This window comes from Morone saxatilis, unplaced genomic scaffold, assembly GCF_004916995.1.
Source record: "Morone saxatilis isolate NCDOM2014 unplaced genomic scaffold, NCSU_SB_2.0 Contig20, whole genome shotgun sequence".
NCBI lineage: Eukaryota > Metazoa > Chordata > Actinopteri > Moronidae > Morone > Morone saxatilis.
In genome coordinates, this window is record NW_023339763.1 from 25040549 (window position 1) to 25052942 (window position 12394).

At 39.4% G+C, this 12394-nt stretch overlaps 1 protein-coding gene across 1 annotated transcript in view; it reads right to left on the reverse strand.

The window, feature by feature from the left end:
- cblb (Cbl proto-oncogene B, E3 ubiquitin protein ligase) overlaps nt 1-12394 on the reverse strand; it is a gene marked incomplete in the record, with an annotated part of 76550 nt that overhangs the window by 35396 nt on the left and 28760 nt on the right. The window contains 1 exon segment of the mRNA XM_035666490.1: nt 1830-1986. Coding sequence (XP_035522383.1) covers nt 1830-1986 — 157 coding nt within the window.

A 12394-nucleotide genomic window follows, 5' to 3' on the forward strand; every position in this document is an offset into this window, starting at 1 on the left:
TGGTCATCTGCCTTGACCAGTTGGGGGGAGAGAGAGAGAGAGAGAGAGACAGAGAGAGACAGAGAGACAGAGAGACAAACAGATGTACAGCAATACAGTACAGTATCTAGATTATTTAGTTCAGTTAAAGAAATGGTGTCTCCTTCTCGGAAGCTTAGGGAGCAGTGGGCTAAAGACAGCTAAATACTGAAATCAGAGACGGTGTGAAATCTGCATTAAAAATACATGCTTTAGAAATGCTTTATTACAGTTTAAACTATTACATAGACTACATTTCAGCAAAAGTAAACTAGCTAAGATGATCCTAGGATCTGATATGATATGCTCATCAAGATGAAGCCACTTTGTATTACATTCAGAGCATTCCAAAACATTTTTTCATATTTGTAATAAGGAGATTTGACAAGACTGAGGATGTTGAGTAGCACTTAGAAAGTTTGCACTTCAGTGCACAGACTGATATTGGTACAAGGGTTGATGTTGATTCAATGGAAAACATTCAAAAAATTGGACACAACATCTTTTATCACCTCTGTGTATGGAAGTTATTGTGTTGTATATTGTGTTGTGAGTACTTTCACATGTTAGAGAAGTACAATAAGAAGGTTTAGATAGATAGATAGATAATAGATAGATAGATGATAGATAGATAGATAAGATAGATAGATAGATAGATAGATAGATAGATTAGATAGATAGATAGATAGATAGATAGATAGATAGCAAGTCTTGGCCAGCCATCTCTCCACCACCACTCCTCCAGGGTGACCGAGCTTCAAGCCAACAACCAGACTCCTGCTTTTTTAATGATTTTGTTCCATCTGTTGGCGTCCCCTTTTGCCTTGATGCCCGCACCCCAGGACAAAGAGTCAAAACACTCTCTCTCCTTTAAATGCTTTTTTTGGGTGTTTTTTTAATGTAGGAAATGTGTGTAAATAGATTGCACAAATGATAAGGGCTGCATGATAAGGTAAGAAAAAATATTGCGATGATTTAGACTGATTATTGGAATGATAATTTTTGGCCATAAAATGTTCCTTATCACTGAAAATACGATTACAATCATGATGGTGTGATGTGATTTGTTGTGGTCTCTACAAACAAACATGTTTTCTTACATCTGCAGAACAAGATTTGTATGTCTGGGCATCTCTGCAGCTCTATAGTACTTCATTATAATGCTGTTTGTCACACATGTGACATTTATCAAACAACTGCAGCTTCTTTGATTTGCATATTGCACTTGGCCATACTGCAATTTCGATAATATTTTGATTAGGTGTGCAACCCTAAATCTGATATGTATGCTTATAAGCTTATTGTAAAACAGTTGGTGCTATACCCTGTATTTTTCATTAGAGGAGGTAATGATAAATCATCACTGACATGACATTTGATGGCATAGAGCTGCTTAGGTACACCTGCAAGTGCACTACTTGTTAACACGTAATGACAACACCCCACATTACCAGCAATCCTTCTGTTTTCACGTTTTCCGTTCCTCTCGGAAAATATTACTCCAGTATGAAACAGCATTTTCATAACAGATTACAAGTAAAATGCCATGCCTATCATTATGCTGAAGGGTGTCATTTCTAGCAGCATGTGTTTTTATCCTGGGGAGGCAAAAATGCAATCCACAGATCATGAAGTCTTCTTTTGTGATGAAGAATTTAACACAAAGACAATGTGTGCAAAAAGAAGACTACTGTAGCAGTATGCAGTGCATGCAAATGCCAAACCTATTGTACTTGAACACAGTATGAACCAATAGTAAAGTTTGTCAAAATCTTATTCACAAGTTTGAAATGTGGTTTATTTTGACCAACCTGGAAGAGGCGTGTGAAAATGTCGAACTCAAACACAGAAATGAAGTCATTGCAGGTGAGGTCGATGGTGGATTTGAGGGCCATGGCCTCCAGACCCGAGCTGATGAGATGCACTTCGTGAAGGCACTGTCGGAAGACTTTCCATGGCACTATCGTCCTGCAACAGAGCAACAAGTCCAATCAGCAAAAGCACAGGTAGAGCAACTTGCGAGACTAAAGATGTTTTGTCAGACAATTGTCGGGCTCTACGACGTAGGGTGTTAGAGTGGTCTAACTGTAATAGTTTAATCAATTAATGGTTATCAAAAATTATAATTATCAAAAGATAATAGAAAATGACTTTAATTAAAGTTCGCTCCGGGGCACCAACTCTTAAATAAAGGGCTTAAATAGGCGTGATGACAGGTCTTGGTCCAAGGAAACCCAATGCAGTCTGGTGTTTGGCCGTTTATGGCCTTATAACCACACACCTTGGCCCGCATTCCTTGACGCCCCCCCCAGCAGAGGGGTGCTGTTATCTGGCAGGCGTGTTCCCTTTGTTTCTAACCACTACTAAGAAGGTTTTATGGCTTAGCATAGCAGGCCCTCAGGACAAATTCTTTGTTTCTGAGCACAGTGGTCAGATTCCAACATGTTCCTTTGTGTTTCAGTTAAACACTTCAAATGAACAAGTTCATATTTAAATATCCTTGGATCCCAAGCACAATGCATCTTTTATTCATATGAATGTGCGATTTGACAAATGCGCTGCACAGGTTTCTGTTGAGACCAAACATTCACAACTAGTGTGTGAAATTCAAAAGATAAGGTTGAACTTCTGCCACATAACAGCTGCTTTTAGACTAGACACAAAAAAAAACATTTCTCCACATTAAAGTGAACCTCCTCCCCCCAGTTTGTACCCAGTATTCTCACCAAACAAAATCTGACATTTGATTTGAAGGACTATGGAAAAGAAAGTATCTGTTTGGTGATGTTAATTTCTGCCAAAATGTCAAATCAACCAGTCAATGCATGTGGTGACTGTGATCAGGCAGCCTCAAGTGGCCTGTTACACTCTGGCTGATGCTCCTCAAACGACCAAGAAGTTTACCCCTCCCACACAAACCATATGCTTACTTCCTGGACAGCGTTAAAGCTTCTATTGCAACAAAAGTACAAAACTAAAACACACTGCTTACTAATGCAGCAAACCACAGCCTTCACTGAACTCGTAACCAGTCATTTGTTTTAGAGGTTACAAGGAGTAGTAGTCCTCAGTGGCTAAATATTGAAGTTCGCTAAAAGAAAAATAACTCCTTAATGTTCGTCCACCAGATGCAATGCCATTTAATTTATGTTCAGCATTAGGGTTTTTATAATTCCCTAGTACAAGCTGAGCTAAGCCACACATTTTTTTTTTTATAATCAAAGTTTGATCCAAGTATTACTACAGTGGCAAGTTTTTAATAACATCTTCATAATTTTTTTTTTGCAATAAACATTCTGGTTACAATATAGATTGAAACAGAAAAACTCAATGCTTGAACAAGCACATGTTTTTTGTAAATAAGAGAGGAATGAACATTGGTCCATGAAGTCTGCAATGGCTAAACCTAAAATCAATCACACAGTATGGTAGTGCTATCCCCTTGAGCAAGATACTGAACCCCAAAATTCGGCTCCCCGATGCATAGCATCGGTTGTGTGAATGTGTATGAATGAGTTAGTTTCTGTTTCCAATGGACTTTACTATCAGCTGGAGTGAATGTGTATGAAAGGGGGTGAATAGTGGCACGTAGTGTAAAGCCGCTTTGAGTGGTCGAAGACTAGAAAGGCGCTATACAAGTACAGGTCCCATTTACCAGATTTAACGCAATTTACCAGAATCCCGTTTGATAGTAGATCAAGGCTGTAAAAAAAATAAATAAAAGACAAGCCAGTGGCTGACGGTAACAATGACTCTCCTGGCTCGACGCATGGGGGCTGAAAAAAAAAAACCGCACAACTTTTAATATTCACTTGGCTGTATACATTAGCCTCACTACCCAACTGATGTCTGACACCAACCCCCTTACTGGAACACACCAAGCACACCAACACACACCCACACACACACACACACACCACACCCACCACCACACACAGAGAACGATATGATTAATCATGCTGCTCTATCAAGCATAGCATATGCAAACTTTAGGAAGTAGCTGGTTACCTATAATTTACACAGCATTAATACACCACATACAGACAGAGTTGACTGATTCCAAAGAGATCATGTGACAGGTAGGGAGCGAGCTCAATTTAGACTGAAGACGACTCCTGCTGAATTGGGACAGCTGTGATTGAATGTTCCAGTATGAACCTTTGACTGGGAGGAAAAATTATGAGGAGGGAAACTCTTTTCACGGATCTCCTCTGGCAGCTTCTCGCAGGTTCTCCTCAAACAGTCTTCTCGCAGGTATGGATGACGAGGCATGGCATTCCTTTCGCCCGTTGACCCGGCCGAGGTTTGTTATAATCTATAATAGATTAGTCTTTGGAGTGGTTGCGGAGACAGAGGAGGGTGAGCAGAGCCACTTCAGCTGCAGCAAGGAATACATTGTCTCGGGTGGGAAGATTTTCAATTTGCCTAAAGTACAAATACAGCCATGGCTTATAGCTTGACGGCTTTAAAGAGGGATCATAAGTGGCATATTACTCATTTATAAGAGGTTGTAGATGAGTTGATTTAATATTAGGCCACAGGGGAGAAAATGTGGAAAAGACAATATTTCACAGGGCAAATCAAAGCTATAAGCCATGGCCTGTATTTGTACTTTAGGCAAATTGAAAATCTTCCCACCCGAGACAATGTATTCCTTGCTGCAGCTGAAGTGGCTCTTGCTCACCCCTCCTCTGTATCCGCACCACTCCAAAGACTAATCTATTATAGATTATAACAAACCTCGCTCCGGGTCAACGGGCGAAAGGAATGCATGCCTCGTCATCCATACCTGCGAGAAGCACTGTTTGAGGAGAACCCTGCGAGAAGCTGCCAGGAGGGAGATCCGTTGGAAAAGAGTTTTCCCTCCTCATAATTTTTCCTCCCGTCAAAGGTTCATAGCTGAACATTCAATCACAAGCTGTCCCACATTCAGCAGGGAGTCCGTCTTCAGTAAATTGAGCCTCGCCCTACCTGTCACATGGATCTCTTTGCGAAAAAAAAAAAAAAAAAAAAAAAATTTCAGTCAACTCTGGTTCTGTTATGTGGTGTATTAATGCTGTGTAAATTATAGGTAACCAGCTACTTCCTAAAGTTTGCCATATGCTATGCTTTGATTTTTAGAGCAGCATGATCTCAATCGATATCGTTCTCTGGTGTGGGTCGCTGTGTGTTGTGTGTGTGTGTGTGTGGTGTTTGTGTGTGTTCCATGTAAGGTGGTTGTCAGACATCAGTGGGGTACGTGAGGCTATATGTATACAGGCAAGGTGAATATTAAAGTTGGGTGGTCCAGCCATGCCGTCGAGGCCAGGAGGAGTCATGGTTACCGTCAGCACTGCGCTTTGCTCTTTTATTTATTTTTTTACAGCCTTGATTACTATTATTATATACGGATTCTGGTTAAATGGCTAATGGTAAATGACCCCTGCTACTTGTTATAGTCTCATATATGAACGCATCCACTCAAAGCACTTTACACTATAGTGCAACAATTCACCCTTTCATACACATGTCACCTCATGTCAGCCATGAGACAAACTTATCCCTTGTGATAGTAAAAGTCACGATTTGAAACAGCTAAACATAACTCAATACCGAATACACACATTCAACACTCACCGGTTATTCCTAAAATTGCATCGGGTGTTGCATTTTGGGGTTCAGTATCTTGATTCTATATAAGGGTGTGGACTATTCACTTTGATCATACTGTGTGATTTTGGTGATTATTGCGAGTTGCAGACTTCTGAGCATGGTTCCATTGCTGCCCCAGGCTTCAGCGAGCGTCTTATCGCTGCGTGCTGTGTGTGAGCAAGAAAAACATGAATGTATTGGTGTCAAAGCGATGAGTATCTTCCTTGTTATGCTTCGGCAAGTCTGATATTATTTGGTAACCAGAATGTTTTATGCAAATATTATGAAAGATGTTATTAAAAACTTTGCTACTGTGTAAATACTTGATCAAACTTTGATTATAAAAAAAAAAAATATGGTGCTTGTATGCTCAGCTTGTATCTAGTAATTTAATATCTCCCTAATGTGAACATTAAATTAAAATGGCACTGATAGGGAGTCTTCACATCAAAACATTTAACCATCTGGTGAAAATAGGAATTGATTTGAATTGTCGTCATAGCTCCCTGGTTAAGATCCCCTTCAGACGACATTAGATCTTGTTTAGATACTACCCTATTAGCACTTGTAGACTACTATTCATACGCGTAGTTTTGTAACTCTAACATATCAACGAGGTTGACTTGCGGTTACGGCCGTTCAGTGAAGGCTGAATTGTTTTATGCCTTGCATTAAGGTAGCAGTGTGTCTTGGTTTAGTTTCTGTACTTTGTCTGCGAATAGAAGCTCTTTAACTGTGTCTAGGAAGTTTACATACTTCATAGGTTCGAGATGTGAGGTTAAACTTCTTTCGGCCATTGTTTGGAGAGCATTCAGCAGGAGTGTAAGGCCACTGGAGGCCTGCTGCATCACACGTCAAATTCAAAAACCTGCATATGGTGATTTCCGACATTTTTGGACAAGAAATAACATCACGCGCTAAACAGCGAGATACTTTTCGTTTGCCATAGTCACCTATTTCAAATCAAATGTCAGATCTCTGTTCGGGTGAGAATGCATGCGTACAAAACTGATAGAACGGATATCACAAGTGAGAAATTGTTTTTTCTAGATCTATTCTACCCCACAGGTGTAATATTGTGCAGGAAGTTCAACCTAAAAAATACATATTGAATTTCACAACACTTTAGTTGCTGAATGTTTGTTCAACAGAACCATGTGCAGCCGCATTTGGATCAAATGCCACATTCATATTAGAATAAAAAAAAAAAGATGCAATTGTGTTGGGATCAAGAGATACCTTTAAATATGAACTTGTATCAATTGAAGATGTTTAACTGAAACACAAAGGAACATGCTTGGAATCTAGACCAATTTGTGGGCTCAGAAAAAGAATTTGTCCTGAGGGCCTGGTATGTAAGCCATAAAACCTTTCTTAGTAGTGTGTTAGAAACAAAAGCGAACACGCCTGCCAGATTAAACAGAACCCCTACTCGTGGGGTCGGTCAAGAATGCGGCCAACGGCGTGTGTTTAAAGGGGCCATAAAAACGGGACAAACACCAGAACTGTCATTGAGTTTCCTTTGGACCCAAAGACACTGTCTCAGGCATATTTAAGCCCATATATGTTTAAAGAGTTTGGTGCCCCGGAGGAACTTATAATATTAATTAAAGTCATTTTCTATGTATCTTTTTGATTAATTATAATTTTTGATAAACCATTAATTGATTAAACTGATTAACAGTTGGACCAACTTCTAAACACCCATACGTCGGTAGAGCCCGAACAACTTGTTACATGTGCAAGGAACATTTTATCATTTATATGATCGTGCGCCAGGTTGCTCTACCTGGTGCTTTTGCTCCGATAAGAGAACTCTGTTACATACTAGTTGCAGGACGATTAGTGCCATGGAAAGTCTTCCGCGAGGTGCGCGTTCACGATATAAGCTTGCAGTCTTATTCAAGCTCGTGGGTTTTTTGCGAGGCCATTGCGCCCTCAAATTCCAACATCTGACCTCACCTTTCCAAGTGGACTTCATTTCACTGTGTTTGAGGTTCGACTTTTCACACGCCTCTTCCAGGATTGGTCAAAAATCTAAACCACCTGATCTTCAAACTTGTGAATCAGATTTGTTGACAAACTTACTATTGCCGGTTTCATTACATGTGTTCAGTAGTTATCAATAAGGATTTGGCTATTTGCATTCTAGGTGTAATAAACTAAAGAACAATGACAGTAAGTCTTTTTATCTTAGCGAATATGTCTTTGTTTGTTAAATTCCTTGCTATCACAAAAAGAAGACATTGCGGGAGTGGACTCTGGTGATTGCGATTTTATGGCGCGCGCGCAGGATAAAAACAAGTTGTGCGTAGAAGACGCATTGACACCGGCGGCTTCAGCGCCTATATGTGATCATTGGTCATGGCATTTTACTTTGTAATCTGTTCACTGAAATAATCTTGTCTTCTTCATCAATTTTTACTGTTGTTTTATGATAACAATAATATCTGTGGCGAGAAGGAAAGAAGGGAAAACGTTGGAAACAGATAGCGATTTGCTTCGGGTAATGTGGGGTGGTTGGTCATTACGTGTTAACAAGTAGTGCCCACTTGCAGCGTGATACCTTAAGTCCAGCTTCTATGCCATCAAAGTCATGCTCGAGTGATGATTATCCGAAATAGTACTCCTTCTCCTCCCCCTCTATAGAAATAATACAGCGGTATAGCACCAACTGTACTTACACCTACGTGACTAGCCAATACTCAAACGGCTTTAATACAATAAGCTCAATATAAGCATACAACTATCATATAATTTGTGAACGGGTGCCACAGACCTATCATCAAAGTGAGTTATGGAAGATGTCGCAGTTATAGAGAACTGGCCAGTGCAATATGCAATTCAAAGAAGGCTGCAGTTGTATTGATAACACCTCGAAATCACATGTGTCGACAGAAGCCAGGCATTATAATGAGGAAGTACTATAGAGCCCTGCAGAGATGGCCCCAGACCATACAAGCCAATATGTGTTACTGCAGATTGTAGGGAAAAACATGTTTGTTTGTAGAGACCACAGGACAAAATACATCACAGCATTAGCGATTGTATCGTGTTTTGCAGTGATAAGGAACATTTTATGGGCCAAAATTATCATTCCAATAATCAGTCTAATCATCGCAATATTTTTTCTTTATCCTAGCTATGCGATGCAGCCGGAGCTTTATCATTTACGTGCGAGATGTATTGTAACACATTTGCAATGCGAGTTAATATATGAACCCAAAAAAAGCATTTCAAAGGATGAAGAGATGTGTTTTGACTCTTCGAGAAGAAGAAGAAAGTGTTGAACATCCTCAATTTGTGCTTATATAGGTTGATTACATTCTCTTACAAGTCGTGTCTCTAGCGGGTGCGGGCATCCAAGGGCAAAGGACGGCCAATCAGACTGGAACAAACTCATCTAAAAATAGCAGAGCTCTCGTTGTTGCTTGAAGTGTCACCCTAGTGAGGATTACATTTGGTAGCTTATTGTAGACCTTTGAGGGTTGGGTGGTACGAGGATGCTGGCATATTCATGGTGTGCGGGTTATCTATCTGTATTTATTTAATTCACAATATCATATCGCAACTTTAATCCTATCTATCTAATCCATCGGGGTTGATCTATTAGTCCTATTCTACTTCTATCTATCTGCGTTATCATTGAATTTTAGCACCTACACAGTATTCTTCATCTATGTTATTTCGAAGAATATATATCTGTAAATCAGACCTATCAAAAGGATAAATAAAACGTCATCCCTTAATCATAATCAAATATACAATATTCAAAACTATCTATCATATATCTCCTTCTTGCATATCTATCTCCTAACATACGTAAAAGTACTCACAACACAATATTCATAACAACACAAATACTTCCATTATATCAGATGTGGTATCAAAAAATAGATGTTGTGTTCCAATAATTATTTTGAATGATTTCCATTGATCGAAACATCAACCCTATAAGGGACTCATATCAGTCGTGCAACTGAATTGCAAAACTTATAACATAATAAGTGTATCTACAAATTCTAAATATCTACAGTCTTGTCCAAAATCTTCACTCTACATAATCAAATATGAAAAACAATAGTTATAGAATGCCTAATTATATTTGCTTGAAAATGTAATGTATTCAAAGTGGTATTCATCTGAATATAGCTGAGGGCACATTTAAAAATTTATTTCTTATAATCATATCAGATCCTAGGATTCATCTATGCTTTAGCTTCTATAGTTACTTTGTCTGACAATGATTGTCTACTTATATAGTTATAAACTGTAAAAATAAACTCCATTTCTAGAAGCCATGTATTCTTTATATTGTCTATTTCAACACCGTACTACTAGATTTCAGATATTTACAATGTCTTATAATTGTGGGGAGGCCACATTGCTGGTCGCCTTCCCTAAGCTTTCCGGGAAGGGAACATTTCTATATCTTTACATATTATATGTAATCATTAATAAGGAATACTAAACTGTATGCCTTGAGATCATACATTTGATTTTTTGTTCTCTACTCTTAGAATCTTCCTCTGTCTCTCTACTTCTCTCTCTTACTCCCCCAACATGTTCTCTTCAAGGCAGAGAGACCCCTCACCTCTAGAGGACGAAAGAAGGATATCCATGTCCGAAGTGTTCTTGCCAGTTAAGAAGGCTAGTTTTTCTCTCTTGGCCCGTCGCCACTCGCCCCTTAGAGCCTCTGGTTTGGTGGTACATGTTGGGAAATTAATCAAAGATGTAAATATGTTTAAGGAGTGTCTCAAAGTGAAAAGGGTACTAGACCTGCTAACTATTAGAAAAAGTGTCCTAGAGACTATTTTCTAGATTAATTGAATTGGCAGTCAAGATATACAAATATAAATTGAAAATTGAACTTGATAGAATTACAGCTAGAGTGATGAATTAGAACAGGGATTAAAACGTGTTGTCTGTGTAAAAAGGATAAAATATGAGTAAGATAACCATTCACCAGCTATAGGAGCCGCAAAAGATGTATGGTAGAGAGTAATTCTCTTTGTGAATTTGGATAAATATATTTTGTGCATTGTTTGAGTATTTTCTGGATGTGTGTGGTTTTCTTGATCCCTACTTGTTAGACGAGATAGCTTGCACATAATGTTGAGAGTGCAAATAATCATAATCGTCAAGGTACTGTGACCCCAGAAGCAAGGTGGAGGCACTTTAACGCCATAGTATATTTGCAGCATTTCTCAACCAGTTATCGCTGCTTTGCATGCATCACTCTAGAAAACATGAGAAAATAATAGACTTCGACAGAAATGATTGTAATTCCCTGAGAATCAGTGTCATAATATAGAGACTGTGTTCCTATATCAATTGTTGTATCAAAGCTAATATGATGATAATTGCGATGACAACATTGGGTTCGGTCAGAATGCCATATAAATAATGCAAAAAAGGTTAACTGGGGAGCAAATGTGCAGGGTTCACTACAGTAGGGCAGAGGAAGTTCGCCATTGACTGACTAGTTACCTGGGGAAGACACATGTCCGATGTTATTGTAATTAATTACAACCTAGTAGTGTCATGGAGGTGCACAGCTCCCTGTAGGTCAACTACTCCATAAGATCACTTCCAGAACTGTTAGATTCACTCCGCTCTCTGGGACCACTCCGGCTCCCATGGCGGACGGTAAGGCACGGAGAGGGACGGTGGGAATCAGGATGGTCCACTTATATGAAGGTTGAGTATCTATAATAGCGGTAGAAGACAATACGCAGAGGCCTTCCAGACCAGAGGATGCTGCGCGGTATAGATCCGTTTAGCTCGGTCCATGCATGGCGTGAGTCACTGTACGGTCTCTCTCAAGGCAGGGGGGTCACAATCATGACAAACATGTTGGTTGGTGGATATTGCCATGCCTAACCTCACAAATATCTCTCGCACATGTGAATTTACTTATTATTACTAAAAAATAACCATTACTCATGCACGCTTTAACTTCGGTGTAATGTTTGTATTTACATCTGGTTAAAAGTTAAAGCACATTTATGAGAATGAAATGAGGAGAAAAGCTGAAGTATTTTACTTGCTTCAAAAGATCTCGTGTACTCAACATCTTCAGTACTATTGTTCTAGGGGTGTGGGTTCTTTTAAATTTACCTCATTTGGCTGTTTCCTGCCGCTTTTGGCCCGGGGGGGCCCGAATCCCCACATTTCAGCTCAAAAATCAACAAACTCAACGAGTTGGTATTAGAGCTTGCTCCAATAATACGTCTCAGCCCAAAGGGGCCCAGTAATTCACAGTTATTGCCAGGAGCATTTTCTATTATTATTTTAATTTCTCCTAAGCACAACAAGCTGCACCAGTGCAAGGTAGCAAGAGTCTTGATCACCTCTGGTGCTCAGAATAGCACGCAGTTACTGGGAGGTGGACTAGTGGGCCAATGGCAACCCATATAGCATAAGACTCCAGCACATGCCAACACCTTTATGTGTTAATAGGGATCTACCTGAGTTAATAACACCACTTATGTATAATCTAATCAATAGTCTTTTTCTGTTTCAAGGATAATATGGTGTTACCAATACTTACTCTTCTGGACGTCCAACGCACCCAAGCAGCAAGCGTGGCAGGAAAGAAACCAGACTCCACGCACTTGACGCCCAACCTCATTTAATTTTATTGTTTTTCTTCTGACTTAATGCACTCAGATGCCAAGTCTATCCATTTATATCTGATAATGTATGTAACATAAACACATCATTAGACCTATTCTATTGTTGA